A 24,144-nucleotide genomic window follows, 5' to 3' on the forward strand; every position below is an offset into this window, starting at 1 on the left:
ACAGCCTCAGCCTTGCCTTCCACGGATGCTGGCAGCAGGTGTTAGAACCCGACACCATTTGTCCTACAACAAGCAGAGCCGCAGTGATCTCTCTATGGATCAACTTTCTGATTTGCCCACAGAAACATACCACATTTTTTAGCGTGACAAGGAAACAAGAAAATATTTCCTTCAGCATTTCCATTTGAATTTACGGATCACGCCAAGATTCGCTGCACCGAGGCCAAAACAATCCCGGAGAAGCGGAGCCGGCGGAGCTCCCAGCGCCCCGTGACCGCGGCGCCCCGTGCACAGGCGGGCACGGTCACGGCTGCGGTCGGTCCCGGAGCTCGGTCACCGCCTGCTCCACGGCCACTGACAACGCGTGAAACCGAACAGCTCCTCGGCTCGCTTCATCCGCCAGCGCGGCCGGACTCTGTTATGTTCGAGGCGATGGTTCAAGGAGTGAAATTACATACACCAAGTCTCATACCAATTAAGACTTTAACCACTAATTGCCAAGGTAATTAATCATCCCGTAAGGGAACAAGTGACAGGGAAGAAGCCACTCTCTAGCCCCGCAGCTTCACCTGCCGCAGGCCGGGCCCCGGGAGCTGCGCTGCGCTCTGCTCTCGGTGCAAACACTGCATCGCCACGGCCCCGCCAGCCCCGCTCACCCCCCTCGCCCCGCGGGGCCTCGCCCGGATGGCGGGAGCTGCGGTGACCCCCCGGTCGGGCCCCGCCGTCCGGGTCCCCGCTGTCCCCGCTCGTCTCCCGCCGACCTGCCCCGCCGCCCCGGCCCGCCGGGGAAGGGCCGCGCTTGCCACCCCCGCCGCCCCCCGGCCCGCCACGGCTGCCCCGGGCGGGGGACCCGCCGCCCTCCCCGCACGGCCGCGGTCCCGGGGCTCCGCCTCCCCTGCCCGGCAGCCGCGGCCCCCCGCGGCGCGCCCGCGGCCGCCCCCTCACCTCGATAGCGGCGGGAGGCGGCGTGGCAGGCGGTGAGGAGCAGGACGGCGCCCAGCGCCAGCGCCTTGGCGCTCCTCACACTGAAGTAGTAGTTGATCTCCCGCTTGCCCCCGGTGTAGGCCAGCGCCGCCATCTTGGCTCCTCCATGACAACAGCGTGCGATGGGGCGGGCGGGCGCGGCGGGGCAGCACTGGGTCCCCGCCGGCGGCCAACGCGGACCCCGCCGGCTGCCGCCGTCCCCGCCGCCGCGGCCGAGAGCAGCCCCACGCCCCGCTGCAGCCGGGGCGGAGCCACCGCCGCCCTCCTGGCGCTGACGGTTCCCCTCGGCCGCCAGCGGGCGGCCCCAACGCTCGACTCCCCGCCCCGCGGCCGCCGTGGGGCTGCGGTGGGTCCCGGTGGGTCCCGCCCTGCTCGGTCCGGGCCCCGCGGCTAAGGGGGAGGTGGTGGGGACCTCGTTGGGACCGTGATCCGTGAAGGAGTACCCTATGCGTGACGGCTGGCACTGGACAGTGAGGGCTTCTTGTTAAATAATGCGATTTTAAGCACTTGTCACTCTTCTGTTGACAAGGGAGCGGTCATTCCAGGCTGGGAGACGCTCACTCCCTCTGAACGCGGGTAAGTCTACAAGGAAGTTGACACAATCACAGAATCAATAAGGTTGGAAAAGATGTCTGAGATCGAGTCCAACCTATGACCCAACACCATCATGTAAACTAAACCATGGCACTAAGTGCCACATCCAGCCTTTCCTTAAACACCTCCAGGGATGGTGATTCCACCACCCCCTGGGCAGCCCGTTTCAATATCTAACCATCCCTTCTGTGAAGAAACTCTTCCTAATGTCCAACATAAGCCTCCCCTGGTGCAGTTTAAGACTAAGTCTTCTTGTCCTATCAATAGTTGCCTGGGAGAAGAGGCCAATCCTCATGGATTTAGCTGGATTTGAGGGGATGCATGAAATGATTGCTGAAATCTTACAAAAGGGAAATCCTGTTCCTCCACAAGCAGCTACCTGAGTCATACCTGGGAAAAGATACAGGGCAGCAAATCTGGGCTCTGAGTCCAGTCCCTCAACAGCAGGGGAGTTGGGAAGCAGCCACTGAACCCGCCAGGCCCAGAGCAGGACAAGCTGTCACAGGAAAGACATTTCCACAAAATAAAGTAACCACATATAAACTGTATAAACAAATATAGAACTTAGGAAACATGTGCAGTATGCAGCCAGATAAATATGGGAAACAAATATGGGAAATAAACAGTGAGCAGTTGCCAAGCCTTGGGTGCATGATGAAGTATGTACTGTGCTAGACAGATTCCCTCAGACCCAGCAGAATTCTTTTCATTAGGATTGGTCAAAAAAAATGAACAGAAAAAATGTTGTTTATTTTGGGATTTTTTTAACCTAACAGGTAAACAATAATAATGAACGATTTGGATTCTGAACACACAAAAAGTTCTGTTTTCATTTCACCAACCTTCCATTTCTCTGTCATTCAAGAAACACTACTCTGGAAGTTCAGAAAATCATTGAATTTGATTATTCATTTAATAATAGATGAAAAAAATAACTGTGTGTGTGGGAAAAAACAGTGAAATATTTGAAACAAAAAACGGGAAGTCTATCCACTCAAGCAATGTTTTATTTTGAAATATTACCTGAAAACCAGAAGAATTTAAAGTATTATGCAAACACAATGTAATGTGCATGCAAAATTTGAGTTCAGGTATTCCTCTGTTACTATATGTTCAATGTATTGATATTGATATGTTCATTTCCATCCAACCAATGTCTTTACTATCTGCCAACATGTAATCTATATTTTTTTCTATTCAAGTCTGCCTGTTAATCACTTTCTCAGCATTGTTTTTAAATTATAAAAACGCTATATTAAAATGCTTAGGTTTATTCTCTCGGGGATAGAGGGAGAAAAGTTATCCCTTAAACTCCCGAGTATACTGATGGGTGGTTACTGGGTTATGTTTTCCTTAAAAAAAAAAAAAAAAAAAAAAAGCAACAAAACCAAACTAAAATAACAACAAAAATCCAAACAAACCAACCACCCCAATTCTGGTTATAGTATGGGTTACTTTACTCCATAAATGAAAAATTCCCATTGATGCATAATTTTTGTCTCATGTATCGTTCAAAAAGCCAAGAACTTTCGATGCCTTCATACTGTGAACAAACTTGATTGTTTGTTAAAATATTTCTGTTAGTGCTTAGCTTTCTTTGTCCTCATTTCACATGCATTTTACACTTTAAGGAGCAATTTAAATATTTTTTAACACCCCTAACTGAAAACATTCACTAGAATGCTGGTAATTTACTCGTAAGTTAGAATAAGGTGAATGCAGAGGAATGGCAACTTTCTATTCAATTCAGAAAAAAAGTTTAAATTGGATAGATGTAATTTACACAGGTATAATTTAGATGAGATAGTTCTTCCTTTAATGCTTCCTGACTTCATTTGGCAGGCTCAGTGTAGGTAGAAGGAGAACTTTGTGCCATGGGTCAGACCTGACATGCACATACAATTTTGCTGATAAGCTTCGTTCATGGTAGATCTTCAGCATTACAGCATTGCTCCATGTTCTGGAGTTGGAGCTGCTGTCCTCAGTCAAAGGCACAAGGCAGTCACAAGAACTGAAAACATGTAAGAAGATAAAATGGCTACTATAGTATAAAGTCAGCTATTATAGAGAACTGGTATTTAAACATTTTCAGTCAGAGGAATAGTAGGGCATTCTCATATGATATTTTCCCTTTAGAGTTTTTATATGTTTATAAGAGTGTAATTAATTTTTCACAAGTATATATAGCAAGGAATATAAGCACCAATGATGGAAGAAAAATTAAATTACCTTTAATCTATAAGTTTCATGAGGAAAATATTCATGTGTTCATAAGGAACATACTATTTGTTGTATAACAATCCTAAACATTCACTGGTCAGATTATGTGACCAATACGTCTGTTCTAGAACAAGCAGCAGTCACAAGTATTGAGGCCATGTTGCTGAGAACACAGCTGCGATGGGCAGGGCACATCTCAAGGATGAAGGACCACCACCTCCCTAAGATCCTGCTTTATGGTGAACTTGCCACTGGCTGCCACTTGAGAGGAGCCCCGAAGAAAAGATACAAAGACTCCCTGAAACAACATCTCAGCCTTGGCCGCATTGATCAACATAACTGGTCTACTCTGGCCTCCAATCGGGAGGGCTGGAGGCACACTATCTATAACACTGCTACTTCTTTTCAAAAGGCAGGGTCGCTCTCAGGGAGAAAAGACAACACAGAAAGAATCGTGTCTTGCCAAATATACCATCTAAGGAGTCTTTCTGCTGTGCCTTTTGCAACCGGACTTGTCTATCTCGTGTTGGCCTTTTTAGCCAAGCGCGCTTGTAACAAACGTGGGTAGAGCCCTTCCCAAATCTTTGTTCACGAAGCCTAGACATGATGACGATTTGTTGTATACTATAACTGGAATATTCCCTACATTAACTTACAGGTTAAGTGTTGAAAAATTAATTAGTAGGATTTGCCATACCCCAAACCATATCACTTCTCAATTTGAATGGAGAAGCATTGCTGGATTGTGCTGGTCATATTGCAATTCCAGAAATAAAACTGCATTTCCAACGTGTTCCTGGACAGTGTATTATTTTCAGTAGTGCAGCTTTTGCTTTGGCAGCTTTTGTGTACTCGCCAAATGATGGCATCAGACATTTTAACTGCTGAGTTTTCAGCCTCATAATGGCAGTCAATTTTTCCCTAAGCGTCAAGTTTCCATGCGGTGTGTGCATGCATGGTAGTCACCTATTGCAAATATTTAATTAAATTAATGAAGAGGGAGTACAGATAGTAAGAAGGTTTTTTCTCAATGGACTTGTTCAATGAAGCAGTGTAGCCTGTGTACTGTTGCAGCCAAATGCTAAAACAAATATGCCCCCAAACCTGTAAGATCTTGGAAATTCTATCACAAATTACTGCTTTTACAGATTTCTAATTTTGTAAAAATTATAAAAATGGTTCCTCAATAGTCTGTACTAAAGTCAAGCTGATATTAAGTGAAGTAGTTATGAAATCACACATATGAAGGCCATACTTTATCCCTAATAGATAAATACATCTGCAGTTCTATAACATGAAACTTAATAGTGTTTTTGTTTAGGGTTTCTGTGGGTCCGAAACAGATGTGGATTGGAGGGATGAAGACAGGAAAAGGAAATAGGCAGACTGCAAATGCTTATGTCATCTGTCCCCTTTCATTAAGGACAGTCAAGGGACTACACCTCTCTGCATTGTGGGTTGTGTCTTCTCTGTGCATCTACACAGTTCTGAGTCCAGGCTGGGACTCTGCTCAGCTCACTAATGCAAATCTATTTTTCTTCAGCTGCTTAGATTCTTATCCTCAAAGCTTTGTATCCATCAGGGTTATGGGTTAAGAATTTTCAATTTAGATGAGTTTTTTTGGTATTCGGATACAATTTTTTTCTGTTTCCCCCCTCTCTTTTCTTGACTCCTGGTTGAGGGAAAATGGCAGTCACTGTTAGTTCCTTGTCAAATTGAGTCATTCTTTTTTAATCAACAATTTGTTTTCATATTGTTCCTCTTCCTGGTTTCCCCTTATGCTCCCAGATGTGCCTCCTTAACATTCAGAATTCTTTATATTTATGGGGCAACCCATAAATATAAATTCTTTATATTTATGGGGCTGGTTGGAAGCCAACCCAGCCACTGTCCAAGCTGTGTTGCATTCGTGGAAGATTAGAAGCCTTCTATTCTGGCTGCCAGCAATACCGATGCCATAGGATTACCATGTTCTCTTTTAGCACCTCTGCACTAAATGCCTGTTACTTGAAATCATTGTTTGTAGGGAGGTAAATTTATTTTGGAAGTGGAAATTATATTTTATTATTATGAAAGTTACAGGAACCAGGGAGTCTCTGTGGCGCAATTGGTAAGCGCGTTCGGCTGTTAACCGAAAGGTTGGTGGTTCAAGCCCACCCAGGGACGTGTTCTTCCCTTTCCTCTGCCATGGCGGGGGCTTGGAATCAGATGATCCTAACTATTCTACAAAATTTTGGACATTTAGAATTCTTTGTTAGCCTCGGGTTCATTGAAACCCTAGTTTGCTGAAGTATCAGCAGTGGATTAACAGACTAAAATATTTCCATGTGTCATTATTCTAAAATGAAATTGCATAGAAATGGTTTCATTTAAGAAGAATATTGCAGTGTTCCTAGTTCTGTCATATTTGTTTTTCTGTATGGTGCTCTGTTGTGTTGCTGTGAGCTCCAAAGTGTATGTGTTTTATTTTATTATGTTGAAATGTAAACATATTTATACAAAATATCAACGTGGACTACTGTGCCCCTCAGGCTTAGCAAAGATTTGTCATTTAGGAATTAACAGATAACTGAGTAGTTGTGTCACTTCCAGGAATTTTGTGTAAAAGCCTGGTGAGTTGGAATCTACAGGACAGCTGTTATTGTTTGCTTCTAGCTTTAAATGTCCTGTGCATGGCACACTTTAATAATTACTCACATGACAGTCATATGGATCTTAATTCTTTCATGTGATGTTTTTGCTTATGCTATAAAAACACTTGTACCGAGATAGTACAAGTGTAGTCATATACTAACAGTATATGACTTTCTCTAAAGCCTAAACCCAGAACAAATCCATATGCAGTGAAACCACTGAAGCCCATTATCCTTCAGCAGCTCTCTTGTGGACTCTTTGCAGGAACTTCAGTGATAGGACAAGCAGTAATGGGTACAAATTGAAAGAGAGGAAATGTAGGTTAGACATTAGGAAGAAATTTTTACTGTGAGGATGGTTAGACCCTGGACAGGTTGCCCAGGGAAGTTGTGGATGCCCTGACACTTTGAGCACTGTCCTCCACAGAATGTTCAAAGCCAGATTGGATAAGGCCTTGAGCAACCTGGTCTAGTGTGCATGGCAGGGGGATTGGAATTAGATGATCTTTAAGGTCCATTGCAACCCCTAAACATTCTGTGATGCTGTGATTCTATTGAATAAGGCAACCCTTCTCTCACAGAGCTCTCTCTCCACAGTCCTGTTTTCATGGTATGTGCAAGAATTCAGTCTTTCTGAGATGTCTTCATTTCCTAGTGCTGGAGCGTAAGTATCTAAGTACTAGGAAAGAGACAATCAAAATGCTGCTTTCAAAGCTGAAGGCAAAAACTCCAGCATTCAATCAACTTGGGAGCAGAAAGCTGACAATTACATGGTGAAGAGATGAGCCGATAGCCAAGAAAAAATTCTGGCCTTCATCTAGGTGCAATACAGCTGCTAATAAAACCAGATGAGATCTTTGATATTGTCTGTTGGCTTTGACAGAGTGCTTCTACTCTTCAAATAAGGAGCAAGAAAAGTAGCTTCTAGTTTTCAGAAGGTGCCTCTGTGCCCTCCAGGTGGCAGAAGAGTGCAAAGCAACTTGGAAACGGAATACAAATTCCGGTTGGTTTTCAACACGCTAGATTCAGATCGTATCAGATAATGAGTTTAAAATTAATATTTTTTTAGAACTTCATGCTATCCTAAATTTCAGAGCTTCAGATAGTAAAAGGCTACAAGTTTAACTGAAAAATTATTACACTTCATAACCATGCTAAGAAACAGATGAAGGGGTCAGTAGGAACCAATGCAAATAGTCTTCATATTGTGTTTGGGCAGTGCATTGTCATGTGTGTGGCAAGGAGATAGAAGAGTTGTTCAGGCAAAACCCACAGAAAACAGCTGCTGAGTTGTTGCATATGAAATTTCCACAGTATTTATGTAGGGTTAACATAGAGAACAGATTTTTAGACCAAAAAATCCTTCTGGAGCAGAGGATAAGGAAAATATAAGAACACTGCTATGGACCTAAAAGGAAAGTGAGAGAGCAACTCAATCCAAAGGTCATTCCTTGGCCAACAATTTTATTAACAGAGTGGTCACATCTGGAATGGTGTACTGGGTTTCTGTGGCTAGGTTTTCGTAGCAGGGGGGCAACAGGGGTGGCTTCTGTTAGAAACTGCTAGAAGCTTCCCCTGTCTGGTGGAGCCAATACCTGTCAGCTCCAGGGTGGGCTTCTTGCTGCCGGCCAAGGCTGAGCCAATTAGGAGTGATAGTAATGTCTCTGTGGTAACATATTTAAGCACCAAAAGTTGTTGCACAGATGAGAATTCAAGCCAGGGAAGAGCAGAGTGAGAATATGGGAACAGTGTAGACACCAAGGTCAGTGCAGAAGGAGGGGGAGAAGGTGCTCCAGGCGCTGGAGCTGAGGCCCTGCAGCCTGTGGTGCAGCCCATGGTGGAGCAGCTGTGCCCCTGCAGCCCATGGAGGACCATCGGGGTGCAGAGACCCACCTGCAGCTCATGGAGGAGCCCATGCTGGAGCAGGTGGATGCATGAAGGAGTCTGTGACCCCTTGGGAGGCCCAAGATGGAGCAGGGTCCTGCTGGAGACCTGCAGCCCATGGAGATGGAAGCCCAAACTGGAGCAGGTTTTTCCCGGGTAGGACTTGTGGCTCCTGTGGGGGATCCACATCAGTACAGCTCATTTATGAAGGACTGCACCCCATGGAGAAGTGACCCACAGAACAGCAGTTTGGGAATAACTATTGCCCGAGGGATTGATTCATGGTGGAGAGGTCCATCAAGGACTGTCTCCTGTGGGAGGGACCCCACAGGAGCAGGGGAAGGACTCCTCTCTCTGAGCAGCTGTAGAAACAACAACTGACCATAAGCCCCATTCCTCATCCCCCTGCACCGCTGAGGGGGAGGAAGGAGAACATGGAAGGAAGGAGGGATGGAGGGAAGGTGTTTAAGATTATTTTACTTCTCACTCTTTTGCTCTGGTCCTGTTAGTAATAAATTTAAGTACTATCCCCACTTTGAGTCTGTTTCACCCGTGAAGGTAATCAGTAAGTGACCTCTTCCAGCTGTTATCTCAATTCATGAATCCCTCACTGTTTTCTCTTTTTCTCTCCTCTGCCCAGTTGCAGAGGGAGAATGAGAGAGCAGCTGTAATGAGTACCTGGAGTCCAACCAGGATTAACGCACTACAAATGGATACCCAAGTGCTGATATACAGACAACAGTAAAGGCTATGGAGATGGCAATATCATTGTATACAGGGCCAGAGAAACACTGCCCTAAACATGAGCAAAGTCTTAGAAACAGCACCGTTTACCTGCCTATAAATGGTTAATCTGTGGGACATATGTAGGTGGGGGGTAGAAATGTAGCTCCTGAATCTCCAGGAGTGACAAAGAGCTCATACTCCCAAAGCAGTTGAGGTCATCCCAACTCAGGAAGAGGGACATGAAATGCTGATTCCTCTCACCTGGGGACAGCCAAGGACATTTTCGTCTGCAGGCACTAACCACCAGCTTGTCTTGCACAGGGAAGAAATTATTAACATTAACTCTTAAGCTATTCAGCAGATTGGATGCTACTAGTAAAACAACAGTTTCAAAAGCTACAGGAACTATTTGAAACAAAGTATTTGAAGTCTATACCCTAGAACCATCTATGAAACTGAAAAAAGTTCAAAGGACCTATTGTATCTATTTGTATCTATTGTGTCTATTTGTATCTATTGTATCTATCTTGTTTCTCTTGTATCTATAGCATATTAAAGTAGCTGAGAGAAACTACGGAGAACTCTAGTTCGACTCTATGTGTGTTGTGAGGCAGGCGGTCTGCATGGATGCGGTTTGCCCTCTTTGCTCCTCCTCAGAAGAATAACCAGAGGTCTTTAGGATATCATTGGAGAATCTGGGGAACCAATAATTTTGGGTATGCGCAGTTTCTGCAGGAATTGAAATTTCAGATGACTGTGGTAAACCAAACATGGTATAGAGGCAGGTATAGCCATAACAGCAATGGATGTTCTTTCGAACTGAGGAATTAGTCTTATTCCCTGTTAAATGCTGAAAGATAAAAATAAACAAGAAGGTAAAAAAGACTATTAACCAGAAAAATTGTGAAAAACATTTTTCCCAAATTAAGGCAGGCTCTGTTTGGGTGACTCTTCTTGCCACACATTCTAGGCACTGTTGTAGAGAATTTACTGGGAATGGGGAGTAGTCTCTAACACCTCAAGATGTTAAATACCAAATGTTACCAAAAGGTAGTGGTAAACCCTTTTGGATAAAATTACCCAGAAGAACTAATTATGGAGGAAGGATCTCAGCTCTGAGATTAGCTTAATTGGTTAGAGCATGGTGCAACTAATACCAAGGTTGTGGGTTTGATCCTTGTATGGACCATTTGCTTAAGAGTCGGACTTGATGATTCTTGTGAGTCCCTTCCGACTCAGAAGATTCTGTGATTCCATTAAGAAAAAAACCTTTCCTTTAGACCAACACAGAGAGAAGATAATTTCAGATTCACAGAACTCGACAAATGAAAGACTAAATTATTATTGTATTTTTTCCACCCTGAGTGAGCATGCAGTTTGCTATTAGAAGGTTTCCTGGTTTGGATGGGTGTTGTTCTGATGTGTTGATATATTTTCAGGGTGAGTTCTGAGTCTGATGTTTTGGAGAAACAGCCACAGGCCATTCAGAATATTTGGACAGTAAAAATGCCTGTGAATTCAGGAAAAAAAAACCCTAGAGAAATATTCTTCAGGGGCCAGTAATTAGCATGTGAGTCAGTAGGTGGTGCACAACGCCGGTGGAAATACCGAAGAACTGCTCTGCTGTTTCACTAAGGGTCTTCAGAAACAGCATTTGGGAAAAGTTGTTTCATTTCACCCGAAGAACCAATTTCGGTAGCTAGAAAGCAATACAATATTGACAATAATTATTGGAATGAATTATATTTCAAATGCTTGTGTTCAACATAGCATTCAAATATATTTGTTTTGATAGATGTATTTGTTTGTTTTGATAGTTATATTTGTCTTAATGAGAACCATAATTTCTTTAATAGTTGGAGAGTATACATAAGCATGGAATCATGTTTAGGAAATTTTGCACATGTAATTTTGGTCATGTGATACCTGTATTCCACCACCTGTTTTCCAGGAAAGGACAAATTTATTCCGTCCTTAGAATATAGACATACAGTGTTTTCTTTGTTTATACACCATAGATTGCATTCATTACACATCTGAGATTCATGGGAGAGCTCTATAGAAATTTAGTGGATTTTTAATGAGCTCAGAATGACGTGTGATTTAAACTAGATGAATTAAGGATTACTTCTGTTTGCATGTCTATGAATTGTTTTATTTCAGTTTATTGTTATCTCATTTTCTGGAATTGTATACATGATCCTAATACTGTAAAACACTGTATCAAGTGGGTGATGGGAAAGCAGGTTCTAGGAGATCCTGTCTGAAACCACTACAGGAAAACTAATCAAAAGTCACATCAAAAGCTGCAACTTAGACCTGTGTGGTGGAAGTGTAGATCCATTAATCTGTTAATGCTGTTTTGTCAGTCATTTGTCTTACAGGAAATTCGTCTGATCATAGTCTTTAGCACAGTATTCATACTTTAAACTGACAAACACTGATCTTTAAGATAACTGTCAGTAGCTCATGATTCTCTTCCTGGTGAAGTAGGCTGCACAGTTACAACTGTCCCTTCTACAACCACTTTCTGGATTATGAGTTTCTTTTCACTTTGTGATGGTCAGATTTATGGGTTCTTGTTGCCTCTGTTTTTTGCCTATTTAGGCCATATTCATGCAAAAGCACCTGCTATAGAGAACCCAATGTGCTGCCAGCTAAGCCTGCTGCAGTGGCAAACAGGGCCCAGGCAAGCAAGTTATGCTCAGGAGAAGCAAGGAAAAGGGAGACTGAATTCATCATCCCCTGGAAACTGCTGTTCTGTTTGATTCGTTTTCACTTGAGTGATTCCCCTTTATCCAAATGATTACCCTGTTTATTGGGATCACAGACTGACTGACTGAGATAGAGTTGTTTTTATGGAAATATATGCTTATAAAAGTGTAAACCAGCCTCAAGGTCTGTTGCCCATCACAGCTAGTAAAATTCAAGTGTCAAGAGGACAATGTAGCAAGCCCCGTTCATACATGCAGAGGCACTTTAAACACTTCTGAAGACTTTTTATTAAGATTTATGGATACAATAAGGAATATTTGCACCAGAGACATCAGGCTTCAGCTTAGATATGATTCAAAGGACCTACTGGCAGGAGTCCTTTAACCTCTGTTCTTCTCCTGGGGAGATGGAGTAAGAGGAGCTCACTGAGAGAATGCATTTATTGATCACATGGGTGGAGGTGATCGGTCCCACAGATTCCTGGGACAAGAAAGATCTGAAAGCTGCAGTACTTTCATTTGCACAACTGTATCTCAACCAACCACTGTGCATGTCAGCTGTCTCTCTACCCAGCTCCACACAGCTTCTCCAGCAATTCTCTTCTGATGCACTACAGCCAGGGCTTCCTGCAAACTTCGTCTTTCACTTACTTACTCCAGCTGTTTTCCTTTCCTTCCAGGTTTCTTTTTTTTGTTACAAATGTAAACTTTAACCTATTTTATCCTTATTGTCTTAGCTAATTTATGCAAATGGCCTAGATATATTGCTGTTGATAATTAAGTTCTCCAGAGATAATCCATATAGGTAGGCAGACCACTCCCAAAGATAATTAAGCTCACTTTACCAGTTTATTCAACATTTTATATTCCCAAAATTAGACAATATGAAGGCTCCCTGCCTTGTCTGCCATTCACCTCTCTTATTTTCAGCTATGATCCTTGAAAGACAGTTTCTTCAATATTGTACACAGCATAAGCAAAATGCTTGACCATGCAATAAGTTTTGATGAGCTCAAAACCTGCAGGCCAAACTTGGTGCTAATAAGGCTGGAAGTTGTGTGGTAGGCACTGTGTATTTTTTTATTTAATTTCCAGATGAGGCTGCTTTTGTGGCAAAAGCCTGAAAACAGAGAAGAATTTGGATGTTATCAATGAGCTGATAGAAAGGAAGTGTTTTCTGCCTAGCAGGACATGACATGGAATAGAAGATAGAGGAGAAATCAGAAGATGATAAAAAAGACACTGTTTGCCCTTTATAGTCTCATATCTAAGCCTCAAGTGTTCCTTTAACTGTGGTTTGGTTTTTTTTCCCTCCCCAGGCAGCAAAGGTCCACCTCTCAGTCCTAGCAATAGCCTTCGCATACATCCTAGCAGATTACATACACTGACAGATGAAATTTTATCTTTTCAGTCCTTGTAGGAATTTTCTGGTTTGCAGTTAATCTACACAAGAAAAGAAACTCTTATATTTTAAAACACTGAATTATTTTCTTTGTATAACAACAACAAATTTTATTTTGAAATAGTAAAATAATATTTGAAATATGAACTCTTGAAGAATCATCATCATCCAATGAGTGAAGGCAGGTATTTACCTGTAGTATGTTTAACTTAGTGAAGAAAAAATGGGCTATATTTTATCACAGAAATCCCCCTTTTTACTAATGCCACACACAGCTGCAGACACGTAGCAGCTGCACTTAAGGTCATGTTTTGATATTTGCCCTTTTTTCTTAATAAATTCATTGCAACCAAGACAAAAAAATGTCTTTAGAAACAGTTTTGAGTGCTTATTCCTCCTTGCGACATTTGGAGCTGCCTTCAGTCTCTCCACTGTTAACCTTTGGAGTGGTGCTTTCTTCAGGTTACAGGGACTTTATTCTGGATATTTTCTTCATGCTTCCCTTTGGGAGTTCCCGCTGACTAAGCCTGTCTCATCTCTCCCCTTACCTGCTTTTGCTGTTGTCTTCATGGGCCTCTCTGCGTTGTCCCAAGCATGTTCTCAATTCCAAAAACATGGCAGATTGCAGATCATTTAGTGCTTTTAGCACTCTCTTAAAAGGTCTCAGAGAAGAACAGTCTTTGCTTCTCATGGTGTCTCTTGTGAAGGTAAATTATTAAGGTTAGCAACAGCAGGTAGTTCTGTGTCTCATACAGAACCGAATAAGGACCTAACAAACCCTGAGCTTCCTGACAAGACAACTAAATTCGAGATTCCTTTCACAGACTTCTGCACATCTTTTCTAAAGCACACAGGCACAGTTCTGCTGATTACAGCACAGCACCAGCCAGCACAGCTCTCTCAAGAGCCAGGAGCTTTCTCTCTCCAAGTGTAAGACAGAAGCTTCATTTTCCTTCTACCTTTAAGTGAGATCATGATCTGTCTTTCAGCCATTAGTCCTGCTTAACTTTTGGAAAAAAGGAAGGAATTATTTCTGCTTCTGACCTTCTCATACTATGAGGCACAGAGTTACTGAGTGAGTTTCTTGGGATCTTTTCAAAAGATGCTGTTGAAATGAAGAGTCAAGTAGACAATCACACCCTTAAGAAAGTTGTAAGCAGCCTCCCAAGACTTTAAGCAAATGTTTTACAGCAATGGGCTAACAGAGTTGCAGCAATGTAAATGTATTGTAAAATCTGGGTGTGAGCATCTGCCACTCCATCTAAGCAAGTAACTTAACTCATTAAATACTTTCTTTTGGAACACTGGACATGCTTTATTTCATTACTTTTTTCACAATTTATTTAAACATCTCACATATACAAAATACATTTTCTTTCTTTTTTTGAGAAATGATTATTTTTTTTTTTTTACCCTTTGTAGAAGATGGAAATGAGATTTGAAAGCAGGAGCAACCTGATTTTGGAGGAAGAGGACAAAGATGAGGAAAAATGATCCACATGCTTAAGCTGTGGGTGAGACAGGACATTCTAAGTTTTAAGACAGACTTCAAAGAAACAAGAAGCAATACTTTAAATGTCATTAGCACCATTGAAGTTCAAGTATTGGAAAGATACTCTGTAATTACGCAATTAGCACCACTGTATTTTGAGTGGAACTGAAAGTACCCCAGATTGTATGGAGAAGTTCCTACAAAAGATGTGGATCACACTTGATTTAGTGTATGAGGTAGTTTAAACCTTTGGAAGTTGTGGATTTAAACTTCCTCTGTGGAAGATATTCAAAGGCCACAAATGGTGCAAACTTTCATGACTTTTTATTTTGGTTTTTTTTTTTCTTTACAAAGGTTGACATTTCCCAAAACAAGGTGTTAAATCTTGAATGACTTCCAAGTCCATTTGGGGCTGTATTAAATTTCATTGCACAATTCTCCAATCAGTTCTTCTCCTTCTCTTTCGCCCAGAGTTTAAGCAAGTAGATGAACAGAAGAAATGGAAGGAGTCAGCTTTCATTATAAAAAGAAATGACAAGAGAATAATTTGGGAGAGGCTTTAAGTTAATTTTAGTTCATTCATTTAAAACAGACTGGGCCAACGTCCACACTGAATTCTTGATCAGCGCTGCCAATATCCAAAGGTGCAATGTCAAGAATGGGCAAGCGGGATGGTTTATTTGTTCTGTATTCAATGATCGTTTTGCCCCATTGGTTGTTCTTTCTCTGTAAGACAAGATTCATTACAATTGTTATTGCATTGTTCATAGTATTAAGTAATTGTTTCACCTGAAAGGATAATTTCTGAAAGAATTTTGTATTAATTTGCTTCCATTGTTCGCAAATCAGATACCCAATATCCAACAATTTAGATCTCTGACACAGATAAAATATTTACTTGAACCTTCTGAAGTTGTATATGTGATGCTCTACATAAACTGCTATTATTAATTAATTTACACTGATGTTAAATCCACAAAGAACCCTGCCTGAGAGTTTCAGGACTTAAAGATCCTGCCCCTTCTACAGCTTGTGCACTGTTTTGTCATCAGTCTTCTGCTTACACAGAATTTGGATCTTGTCCCTATGAGAAGCTTTTTTTTTTTTCTGCCACACTGCACAGTACAAGGTAGGATTTGTTTGTAGCCCAGTCCTTTCCACTTGTTAAGGATCTGGACCAGCTGGGTTTGTAGGCTATTTGTCTTCATTGGGTAAAATTTTGCTGGTCTGACTGATTATTTAATTCTAAATCAAAGCACGACACTGTCCCCAATCACGTGCTTAAGCGTGGACAGTCATTGTGCCCATGGTTTCTGCATTACTTACAGAGCATCCATCCTCGAGAACACTGAAAGTGAATCTGCTGTTGCCTTCAGCTCGTAGTTCAACATCATTGGATCCCTGCAGCATTACAGCCTTTTTAAGGTTGCCAGTTTCTGCATCCATGTAGGCAATGCTGTTCTTGCAGTGGTAGGTGATGTTCTGGGAGGCATGGTTGGCCAGTAGACGCATGAAGGCAAGTTGGGTGGCCATATCCTTTGAGGTCACTCCTTCACTATTGTATTCAAACTGAAAAACAGAGAGGAACCCAGTCAGTTGTATTGCTGGGGAAAGAAGGATGTTTGTAATGCAAGTGTGTGATAGTCGCTCTACAAACATTAAAAAAAAAGAATCACCTAAGTCTGCAGTCACTTGTCTATTGCAATTTCAGAGCTAAAGAATATCAAATAAAACTAGTAGAGTGGAGGTAGTTAAATTGTAGAACTCTGTTCCGAGATATGGTGTTAACAGTTTACGTGGATTCAGAGACAAGAGCAAATAAGCTCAAGGAAGACAATTTACTGTTTCCACAGATACACAGAAACATTGCCTGTCTCAAGAAAACCCTGAATCTTATTATTTTTTGAATCTAATAGAATAGTGTCTGTGGATATTACAAATGTTTACCTCATTCCTAAATTCTTTTTACAGCATCTACTTTTAGCAACTGTAAGAAACGGGACCCTAGATTGTTTTGACCCAGTGGGATCAATCTAATCTTCTAATATTAAAGATCTTGGACACTTCGATTTCATCAAAAGATCAACTCAATTTAATTTAAGAATTATGTAATTAGACCTCCTTAGCTGTACAAAAGTGATTTATTTGCAACTGGCTGGGACAGTGTTTAATGTGCAAGAAGACATTTCTTGGTTTTGTTTACACTGATAATTCTGAATGTTACGGTGGCATACAGTGTGGATCTGTGATGTGTAATATAAATGTCTCTCCATGAATAGTGTAGTATGTAAAAAAATCTCCATTAAAAGAGTAAGCAAATTTGGGTTTCTTACTTTTTCAGAACTTCTGGACTGTCTTTATACTAATGTACCATATTCCAGTCCAGGCTTCCCTCAGCAATAGCAATTAGTCATGTTGAATTGATCATCAGTAGACATCAAGAAATGTTAGAACAATACTGAGAAATACTTTTAGCAAACTGTGCCCTAAACCAGAACCAGAGCTCTGTGCCCTTAAGATAAAAGGTAGTTCCCTTTTCCATATTTCTCCCTAAGAGAGTTTAATTTATCTGCTTGCTTGCTTGCTGAGAGTCAGTGAATTGGGAACTCTTCAGACAGCGTTACAGAAAATAATCATCCTCCCATACATCACTTACCTGGCTGCCACCATTGATAGTTTCACCAAACCATACGTGCTTCTTGTCCCTGGCATTCTTGTTGATATACCAGTTCTTAGCGGGAATATGGTCAGGGTTGGCGTGGATGCAAGTCTCACCAGTGGCAAAGTCACAGTATACTCTAATGGCATCTGCAGAGCAGCCTTGGTTGGGATCAATCCAGTAGAAGCCTGCCATTGAGGAAAGAAATGTGGACAATAGTTCACTCAGCTTAACCTTTGCTCATATTCACTTGTCTGATATAGGAACTCAGAGAGAGGCCATAAATATCACAGCTAGGAACAATATTAAGGTGATAAGCGGGATGCATAGATATTTTGGATTGTTAATGTATAAGCAACTGTATTTGAAATCTAGGGTTAAGTATTTTTGCATTATTTTGAAAAATTTTTAGAATAATGTGCAGCAATAGCAATAAAGAGCTTTTCAGAATGTATCTATTTTCAGTGGAGACAGCAATAACTTCTTCTTTGTCACCTAGTATTTTTGCCAGGTGGCCAAGGATGCCATTCAAAGAAATGAGCCAGAAAGGGCAAATATCTGGCACCAACATACCACTGCTCCATTCTGGGTGGCTAAGTCTTAGGTCACGACAAGTGCGAGCTGGGTTCTTTTTGGAGCCTTCTGGGGTCAGCAGGGTCTCAATTTGGTTGTTCAGCGTTTTCAGAGTGGCATCGACTTCATAATCCTTGGGTCTGAGAGAAGGCTGATCAGCCCGGTAGTATTCTGCATCAAAGCCAACTTCATATCCACCACCATTGGGACCAGGGGGACCAGGGGGACCAGGAGGTCCAGGAGGACCCTAAAGTTTTTCAAAAGCAAAAGACAAGAGGCATTCTGTTAGACATATTTTTCTTTCCATTAAATACTTCCACACACGCATAGTCCTACTTAACTCCTGGCACCCTTAGCTCTAATAGGAGGCAGCATATATGGACTTGCCCTGGGGTGACTGCTATGGGCTGAAGCAGTGGAAGATGAACAGTGTAGGACTACCACACCTCTTTTGTGTATTTGCTGTCTGGCTGTAAGGAGTGAATAAGGACTTCAAGTTTAAACCTAATAGGGAAATGCTTCAATATTTTTTTAAAATAAATAAACCCACATATATTCCTACACTGCTAGGCTTCTAGTGTGACATAAATGTATTAAATCAGAAAAATGAGAGTTATACTCACAGCAGGACCTTGGCTACCATGAGAGCCACGCACACCAGCAGGGCCAATAGGCCCAGGGAGACCATTACGACCATCTTTACCAGGAGGACCAGAGGGACCAGGTGGACCCTAAAAGGAAATTTGAACAGTTTAATGACAGTAAAAACACTGCAAATAGAGATTCATATAAATTGGAGTGTACATATATATTGCACAAAAGTAATGGGAGAATTATTAGAATATGCTCTGAAATTCACATACCCTTGGGCCAGCAGGGCCATTGTTACCAGGAGGACCTTGATCACCGTGTTGTCCCTATTGGGAAAGATATATGCATAGTCATTAAAAAGTGCAGTGGCACATGTTTGTATTTGCATGGTTCAAGAAGAAGCTATAGTTAGAGAATGGTATTCTAGGGCTAATTACATTTATTAGTGGAGTTGGGATACAAAATGCTTGTTTTGGGAGGGAAGGAGAAAGGGCGTAAAGAGGTATTTAATGGGATAACCTATAAAATTCTCTATATTGTTTCTTCAGGTTTTCAGAATTCCCGAAAGGTAATACCTCAATTTAAAAGGGAAGAAAATTCATAAATTACTTCTGCTTCTCTAATACAGAGGCTTTACAACTTCTGGCCAAAATAAGAAATAAGACTAAAACAAAGACAGAGTTTTTTTTAATTCTGTGCTAGCCAAATGCAGTTAAGTTTCAAGGCAACTAATAATACTCATAGTTCTAAAGCCATTAAAATAATTAATTATTAAAATTATTAATAAAAGCCTATTAAAATTTGCCATTTTATATGAAGAGCATTGAGTGTTAAAGAGACTCTTAATGGCCTTTGAAAGATGATGCAGAATGGAGTAAGTGGTATCAATCTGCTGGGTTGTGCATATATAATTCCACCCTAGGGTGACCTTATTTCCTCTTTTTTTTTTTCAACTCTTTATATTCAAAATCCTAAAAATCAATTACTTACAGCCAGACCAGGAAGACCCTGTAATCCGTTGTGTCCCTTCAAGCCAGGTAGACCTCTAGGACCCTTATCACCAGGTAGACCTTTCTCACCACGTGGACCTTGTGGGCCCTAGGAAGGAACACAGTTGTCAGAGGAATAAGCATAAGCACTCTATATTATGCCATAGGTTGCCCCACTATGTATAAATTGCATCCTGTTAACACAACCAGGAAAAGTGCCAATCCCAAAAGTTTCAGGACCGGTCCCATAAAAGAGAATGCTGATTGAGATTCTAGATCCATAAATATTTACAGGTCCTTAAGCACTACTTTTTGGGCCAGTATCTTGAGCAGAGTCACGAGTCCTTATTAATAAAGTATGTTTTCTCTTCTTGCATCAATGTGGTAATGTATTTAAAAATCAGACTTACAGCAAGACCTCTTGGACCAAAAGCACCAGCAGGACCGACAACACCAGCAGGACCCTGAAACAAGAATAGAAAATGCATGGTACTGCTGTATACTATTCTAATGAAGGTTCCATGCTCAACACATTTCTGCAGAAAGTAATTATCCACACACTGTAGAGGTGTGAGGTATTTTATATCTGATGGACAAATCTTAGTCTTCTTAGACCTTAATAAAAAAAATTAAGGTTTCATCAACTTACGGGTTCACCACGGTTTCCAGGCTTTCCAGAAGGACCAACTTGGCCATGGGGACCAGGAGCACCCAGAGCACCACTGGGACCAGGACTACCAGGAGCTCCGCGCTCACCCTGGGAACAAAGGAACACAACAGGAGAGACAGTGTGTTACTACTGACTTACACTTATTGGAATATTTCTTCCATGATAATGAAATAAAATAAAAAAAAATTACCTTGAAACCAGGAGCACCATCACGGCCTGGAGGACCATCATTTCCAGGATTGCCCTGTTAAAACACCACGAAAAAAATATCAAATTCCATCACCTTTCATCTTACATGGAACCGTGTGTCAGACTAATTGCTTCCAATGACAGTAAGAAGACATTGAATGGGATAGTATTAAACTTGAAGACAAAAAGGTCTTCCTTATAGATACTATTCTCAAATCCCTTGCATATATTAATTTTCTCAGAAAACTAAATTACTTCGCTGTAGTACTTCACAAGGTTAAATGGCTTCCTTTGTGAATGTTAACCTCACTTCACCTGTTTCACTGTGTACAAAAGCAAACCTTTTCCCTCAGAAAGTTCAAATAGAAGAGAAATTTTGTTTCTTTTTAATTATTATTTTCTGTTCTCTTTGAGATCCTGCAAGTTTCAGGACTTGCGGGTGCCCTGTATTAAAAATACTTCAGGTTATCAAATATGCTTCCCTTCCCTTTCCCCTTCAGGGAAAGCTTTATATAGTTCTCCTAACAGGAAACAAGGCAATGTGTTAGTATTTTACTTGAACTGTTCTCAAAGTATAAGTCATGTATAGCCACTGTATGGATTCCCTGCTTTAAGGTGAACTACTAACTTGGATGGTTAAATTAAATGGATAAGTTTATTTGCTACTCTATGAAGGTGTTGGAGCAGGACTCTGTCCTTCAAGTAATCACCCACAAGGCAGGATGTTAGAGGGAACAATTTGTTCCACTCCAGTGTTCCTACATTCCCCCTTCTGCACAGGGATCACATCACCATTGTGCCTTAACCTGCAGTTCAGCAGTACCTGCCACACAGGCCAGAGTTGGCTCGGTAGTGTTTTTACTCTGCAGACTTACTTTACGTTTTGTGGAGAGGGAATGCACACTGGGAAACACTGTGTAGCTCAGCCACAATGTTTAAGTGTGTCTGTTTTGTGAGGACTCCAAAACAGTGCTGAGTGTTGCACAACACCAAAAACTGAATTACAACATTTTGTGTAATGTGCTTCATAGGCCTTCTGAGTGGGTCTTAATTTTAAAAACCTCTGTCTTTAATACCATGAATCACTAGATACCTCAAGTAAAAGTGACTGCAATTTTTATACTTCCCTGAAAGATATGTATAATGTGTCTTACATGATGTTTAAGAAAATTTGTTGATAAACAAGGCTTTTGTGATATATTCTTTTCTATAGCCAAGGTACATCCCCTGGAATGTACTATTTGTTCTCAGTTCCAACAATGAAGTAATCTTTTCCCCACTCCAAAAGATTGTGATAGTGACTCCAGAATGTATTTCAGACATAACTTGTGCCTTGAAGAATTTGTCACCTAATTGGGGATGGGAATCTATGCCTATAAAAATCCTGATATAATTTTCTCTGAAGACATTGCAAGGTACAAGTTTGCTAGCAGAACAATCTCCAGTTCCATCCACTTTTTCTGTGTATTTGTCTTTGCCTCAGAATAAAATAAAAGCAATCTGAAGTGGAAATAAGACAGCTTACATCACGTCCAGCTTCACCAGGAGCACCATTTGGACCAGGAGAACCCACAGGACCAGAGGGACCACGGGCACCAGGAGGACCAGAAACACCCAGGGGACCAGGTTCACCCTAATATAGGAACAGTGGTAACAAAATGTGACATTATAATACAACACAAACCAGTCTTACAGAACTTTTGTCCTTTATCTAAGAGAAACATTTCTCTGCAACCAGTTCAGGAAGTGAAAAAGAATCAAGACACGTGAAACATATATAACTATATCAAATATTATCTTCATTCTAAATTTTACTATCAGAAACCTCTGATGACAGTGAGAAATATGCTCACTTACTGACACAAGTCTTTTTTGTCTGCAACAAGTCATAATTTCTTCCATTGCTCTAAGTCTGGTTCATATCTTCTGTCTCCAGCAGCAATGGAAGGAGGAGAATCTACATCTCTTTTTCCCTGGCTTCCCATAAGAGTGGACCTCAAGTGGTTTGGTTTTTTTTGTTTGTTTTGGTTTAGTTTTGGGTTTTTTTAACACATTATCTGTTTAAAGCAGTTTACTAATCATATACTCACTGTTGCTCCAGAGATGCCTGGAAGACCACGTTCTCCCCGAGAACCAGGCAGACCAAGAATACCAGGAGCACCAAGAATACCCTGAGGACCTGGGGTACCAGGAGGACCCTGTGATGTGAAGAGAATAATTTTTATATTACAAGACAATAATAAATTTAACATACATATCTGTCAATGATACTGAAGATTTCATTCTCAGCTGTAACTTCTGCAGATCACAGAAGACATTTCTACAATTTTTTTGTTGAGAAACAATGGGAGTATTTCACAGAGGTGCTCACTTCAATAAGACAGAAATGTGTATGACCTTAAAAAAAGCCAGTAATTCAGATGTGTAAGCTTAAAGATACTCAAAATTAATCAATTTATTTGCATAGTTCTAAGTCAACCTGGGGGAAGACAACTTTAACATCATGATCCCCACAAATCAGAGTTTCTGATGCAGATATGAATTGAGATTGTTCTAAATGGATGTTCACATGTTCCCTTTTCCATCCATGATGATCAATTTCAGAACAGGAGACTCTGCTCCCCTTTCTCAGACTAAGTATCAAATTTTTTCTCAAATTAGTCATATTGCTTTCATTTGCTCTACTTACAGAGAAAGATACAACTCGCCACAAGAAAAACGAAGAGCAAAAAAAACCCGATCCAGGGATCAGGTTCACTTTTTAATGGCATGTTTGTCAAACACACCTATAAACAATTTCTTGTGTCTCAGTGGAACTATTTAAAAGCTTTGCTAAATTTGTGGGTAAAACAGAAAAGCCCTTCACAAACATCAAAAGTATCTTAGAAGCCATAACATTTACGTAAGAGAAACACCTTTAACGAGCTGTTATACTCAGTAACTTACAGCAGCACCGGCCTCTCCAGATGGACCTTTCTCACCAGCAAAGCCAGGTGGGCCAGCAATACCTTGTTCACCAGTGCGGCCAACTGGTCCAACATCACCACGCAGACCTCTAGGACCATCTTTGCCAGCTGGGCCAGGAGGACCAGGGGGACCAGTGATGCCCTAGGATTGAGTATGAATATGACACCATTACAATATAGACCCATTAACTGGGGATATCAGAGATAAACTTCACTTTAAGTTCATGTAAAAAAAAATGTGCTTTGCAATAAACATATTATCAGCTACTCTGATGCAGCAACTTCTATTGCTTTGTCAGCAGAGGACAGCTAGAATCTGTAGAGTTATTGAACTGAGTTTTTTTTTAATCAGGGTAGGTGAAAGTGGCATAATTTGGTGGGAAAATATAGATTTAGCTCTCTCTGGAGACATTAATTGCAATTATAAAATCTATGAGAAAAAACCCCAACCTCTTCCAATTCAACAGGATTATTTTCTTTAGCTACTGGGATTTAAAATTTATTTATATCTAGGGTATCTAGGGAAAGAATTGCCTTTTGGTAAAGGGTGGAAACATCTTTGAAAAGAAAAATTTCAAATGTCAATGTGGAATGAGATTTTCTGGCTGAAAAATAAATAAGCAGGGATTCACATTCTAGAACATGAGACATTTCCGTAATCAAGACAGGGGCTGGAACTGTGAATAGTTTAGAAAATGTGGATACAAGATAACCTTAACATGCTTTTGCACATTGGACATGATGTCCTTATTCCCATCCACCAGGAATAACTGTGTAGCCATTGATTTGAACAAAAGCAAATAAATACAGATTTTGCAAATGATTGGGTACTTCAAGATGAATAAGAATGCTTGACAG

At 41.1% G+C, this 24,144-nt stretch overlaps 2 protein-coding genes, 1 long non-coding RNA gene and 1 other non-coding gene across 4 annotated transcripts in view; 2 read left to right on the forward strand and 2 right to left on the reverse strand.

Moving 5' to 3' along the window:
- The window catches only part of CASD1 (CAS1 domain containing 1), a 28,776-nt gene extending 27,595 nt beyond the window's left edge, over window positions 1-1,181 (reverse strand). Inside the window, exon 1 of the mRNA XM_032695012.1 lies at window positions 946-1,181. Coding sequence (XP_032550903.1) covers window positions 946-1,078 — 133 coding nt within the window. The 5' untranslated portion in view covers window positions 1,079-1,181. The remainder of the gene's footprint in view (window positions 1-945) is intronic.
- On the forward strand, window positions 241-23,523 carry LOC116790289. Its single transcript, XR_004358301.1, has 3 exons — window positions 241-502; window positions 21,804-21,970; window positions 22,422-23,523. It is a non-coding gene; the product is annotated as an uncharacterized LOC116790289 (long non-coding RNA).
- On the forward strand, window positions 5,891-5,964 carry TRNAN-GUU. The gene has a single exon. It is a non-coding gene; the product is annotated as a tRNA-Asn (tRNA).
- Window positions 14,952-24,144, reverse strand: part of COL1A2 (collagen type I alpha 2 chain) — a 39,005-nt gene continuing 29,812 nt past the window's right edge. Inside the window, exons 40-52 of the mRNA XM_032694999.1 lie at window positions 23,267-23,428; window positions 22,411-22,518; window positions 21,846-21,953; window positions 20,322-20,375; window positions 20,111-20,218; window positions 19,872-19,925; window positions 19,463-19,570; window positions 18,745-18,798; window positions 18,505-18,612; window positions 17,882-18,128; window positions 17,306-17,496; window positions 15,976-16,218; window positions 14,952-15,375 (exon numbers count right to left, since the gene is read on the reverse strand). Coding sequence (XP_032550890.1) covers window positions 15,229-15,375; window positions 15,976-16,218; window positions 17,306-17,496; window positions 17,882-18,128; window positions 18,505-18,612; window positions 18,745-18,798; window positions 19,463-19,570; window positions 19,872-19,925; window positions 20,111-20,218; window positions 20,322-20,375; window positions 21,846-21,953; window positions 22,411-22,518; window positions 23,267-23,428 — 1,692 coding nt within the window. The 3' untranslated portion in view covers window positions 14,952-15,228. The remainder of the gene's footprint in view (window positions 15,376-15,975; window positions 16,219-17,305; window positions 17,497-17,881; window positions 18,129-18,504; window positions 18,613-18,744; window positions 18,799-19,462; window positions 19,571-19,871; window positions 19,926-20,110; window positions 20,219-20,321; window positions 20,376-21,845; window positions 21,954-22,410; window positions 22,519-23,266; window positions 23,429-24,144) is intronic.

The sequence above is a fragment of the Chiroxiphia lanceolata genome, chromosome 1 (genome assembly GCF_009829145.1).
Source record: "Chiroxiphia lanceolata isolate bChiLan1 chromosome 1, bChiLan1.pri, whole genome shotgun sequence".
In the NCBI taxonomy this organism is placed as follows: domain Eukaryota; kingdom Metazoa; phylum Chordata; class Aves; order Passeriformes; family Pipridae; genus Chiroxiphia; species Chiroxiphia lanceolata.